Source organism: Bison bison, unplaced genomic scaffold, assembly GCF_000754665.1.
Source record: "Bison bison bison isolate TAMUID 2011002044 unplaced genomic scaffold, Bison_UMD1.0 scf7180017864309, whole genome shotgun sequence".
In the NCBI taxonomy this organism is placed as follows: Eukaryota; Metazoa; Chordata; class Mammalia; order Artiodactyla; family Bovidae; genus Bison; species Bison bison.
In genome coordinates, this window is record NW_011494881.1 from 4,160,771 (window position 1) to 4,163,089 (window position 2,319).

Genomic DNA, 2,319 nt, shown 5'->3' on the forward strand with positions numbered 1-2,319 from the left:
CCCCACCCCCTGCACCTCCGTCTTCCCCATCACCACACGACATCCTCTTCTCCCCACTTCCCGGCCTGGGGGCCCACCGCCCTCTTTCTCTGGTCCACAATCATGTGCTCTCACTCATATCTCTTCTCTCCATTCCTCCTGCTCCCCCACTGCCCTTCTTGATCCTTCTGGAATGTTCCATGCATCCTCTTTTCATCTCCTCTCCTGTGAGTCCTTCATCTTCCTCCACATCCTCTGCCTCCTTGTCCTACGGTCTCTGGGTCTTGGGGTCCCCCCCTCCCTCTCTGCCTTCCCCACCTGCCAGCTTCTCCTTTCTGTTCTTCCCCTTTCTGTTCTTCCCCTCTCCCGTCCCCTCCCTCTCCCCTCCTGCCTCTTTCTCTCCCACACAGGGCGCCCCAGGAGATGCCGGCATGTCCATCATTGGTCCCCGAGGCCCCCCTGTAAGTGGTTTTTGCCCTTCTTTGGGATGGATGGATGGGTGAGTTAATGAGACGGGCTGGGTGGCGAGGGGGTACACAAGTCCTGGCTGTGCCTCTGGTGTGATGTCCACCACATGGGATGCGGTCAACCCGGCCAGGCCTCAGTGCTGCTGTCGATGTTAAAGAAAGTAAATCTGCCTCAGTTACACCCTCTTGGGAAGGTTCCTGAGAGCCAACCCTCTAGCCACGAAATGACAGCCGCTGTGAGGCAGCCCTGCTGTTTACAGGCAGAGGGAGGAAGTGCTGGCTCTTCTTGGGGTGGGGAGGCCCGGTGCTCCAGCTTTCCAGGGGACAAGCCTTGTTTCCAGATGCCCAGGGAGCAGCTACCCCAGAGGCCTGGTTCCCTGACCCAAGCTCCCACTCCTGGTCTTGGCAAAGCCTGCCCACCACTCGCCCACAAAGGCTCTTTTTTTGTGCTCGGTGCTGGGTCCCAGTACCCTCTGCCCAGCGGCCGGGGGCTTGGGAAAATCAAGAGAAGCTTCCGCTGCAGTACAGTTCCTTAGGGACCAAAAGGGGGGCTCGGGTGATTGCAGGGAGATGCCGTGACTGTGGGAAGGAGGACTGACTGTTTTTCTCAAACAGTGTCCAACCCACGGGGCTTCAATCAAATCTCCAATTGTCAGAGCAGAAGGGGAAACTGAGGCACAGGGAGGGGAAGGGGCTTGGCTGGGATCCTGCAGATAGAGAAGGATTAGAACCCAGGACCCCTGGCCCCAAGGCTCCCCCCATAGCAATGGGCTGCTGTCTCCATGCTCTCCTGGGCTCTTTTGCTAACTGACCATGCATGGGAGGGAGGAAGGGATGCAGAGGCCTAGCCTCAGACTCCCGGAGCCTCACCCAGTGGGTGGATGAAGCCCTCTAACTTATCTCCCTGTGTTCAATGGCAAGCAGGAATCTTCTACCCACAGACTAAGGAGAGGGGTCAGAGAGCAAATTGCTAAGCTCTGTCCAAGGGAGGGGACCCTGGGACAGTCAGGGAGGGGCTATGGTGAGAGCTGGGAGCAGAGGGGGAGAGCCCAGGAATTTTAGCAGGGGAAGCCAAAGGATAGAGTGGGGCTGGCAGGGCTGGCCGGCTGGGGGCCTGGGCTGGAGGCAGGGATTGAATGGTCCTGGGCTGCACAGACAGGCTTCAACAAGGTTTCCATGGCTCAGACCACACAATAGTGCTGAAGACTGACACTTTGCACTTACTCTATGGCAGTATCCTGAGACCGTTACACATAGCAGCTCACTTAACCCTTACGAGAACCTCACAGGGAGGTACTATGAGCACACCCATTTTATAGATGAGAAAATCGAGGCCCAGAGAAGCTGAGTGACTTGCTGAAGGTCATACACGTGAGTGGGGCCTTGCGAGGATATGACACTCAGCCGGGCTGTGTGCTCAGAGTCTGCCCTCTGACCTCTGCTGCTGTAGCAGACCACCCTGCCACAGAGTTCCCACCACCTGTGTTTCTGGGCTCACGTGGCTGCTGCCCCAATGGACTGTAAGCCCCCTCAGGTATTGGGTATTCCTGACAAAGGTGGTATGCAGCTGGAGGGCAAGTCAGGAGAGGGGAAAGTCACAGAGAAAGACCGTGCCCTAGGTTCCAAAGGCAAGGACCAAGCCTGGGGTGGGCCTGTTAGGAGGACAGGGGAATAACACGGAATATGGGCCGTATCCCTTGGCCACCATCTCTGCCTGCCTCCCCATGTGACACGGCGCTCCATTTGTGTGGATCAGGCTGGTCCTCTCACACCCTCTTAGCTGCAGCTTTCAGCAGGCAACATAGAAGTGGTTGAAAAGACCCCACATTCAGAGAATACGGTCAGAGGGCAGGGTCTGCTTTAGCCACCCCCC

The 2,319-nt window shown here is 57.4% G+C and overlaps 1 protein-coding gene across 1 annotated transcript in view; it reads left to right on the top strand.

Moving 5' to 3' along the window:
- COL13A1 (collagen, type XIII, alpha 1) overlaps window positions 1-2,319 on the top strand; it is a 153,570-nt gene that overhangs the window by 77,265 nt on the left and 73,986 nt on the right. The window contains exon 6 of the mRNA XM_010852216.1: window positions 390-440. Coding sequence (XP_010850518.1) covers window positions 390-440 — 51 coding nt within the window. The remainder of the gene's footprint in view (window positions 1-389; window positions 441-2,319) is intronic.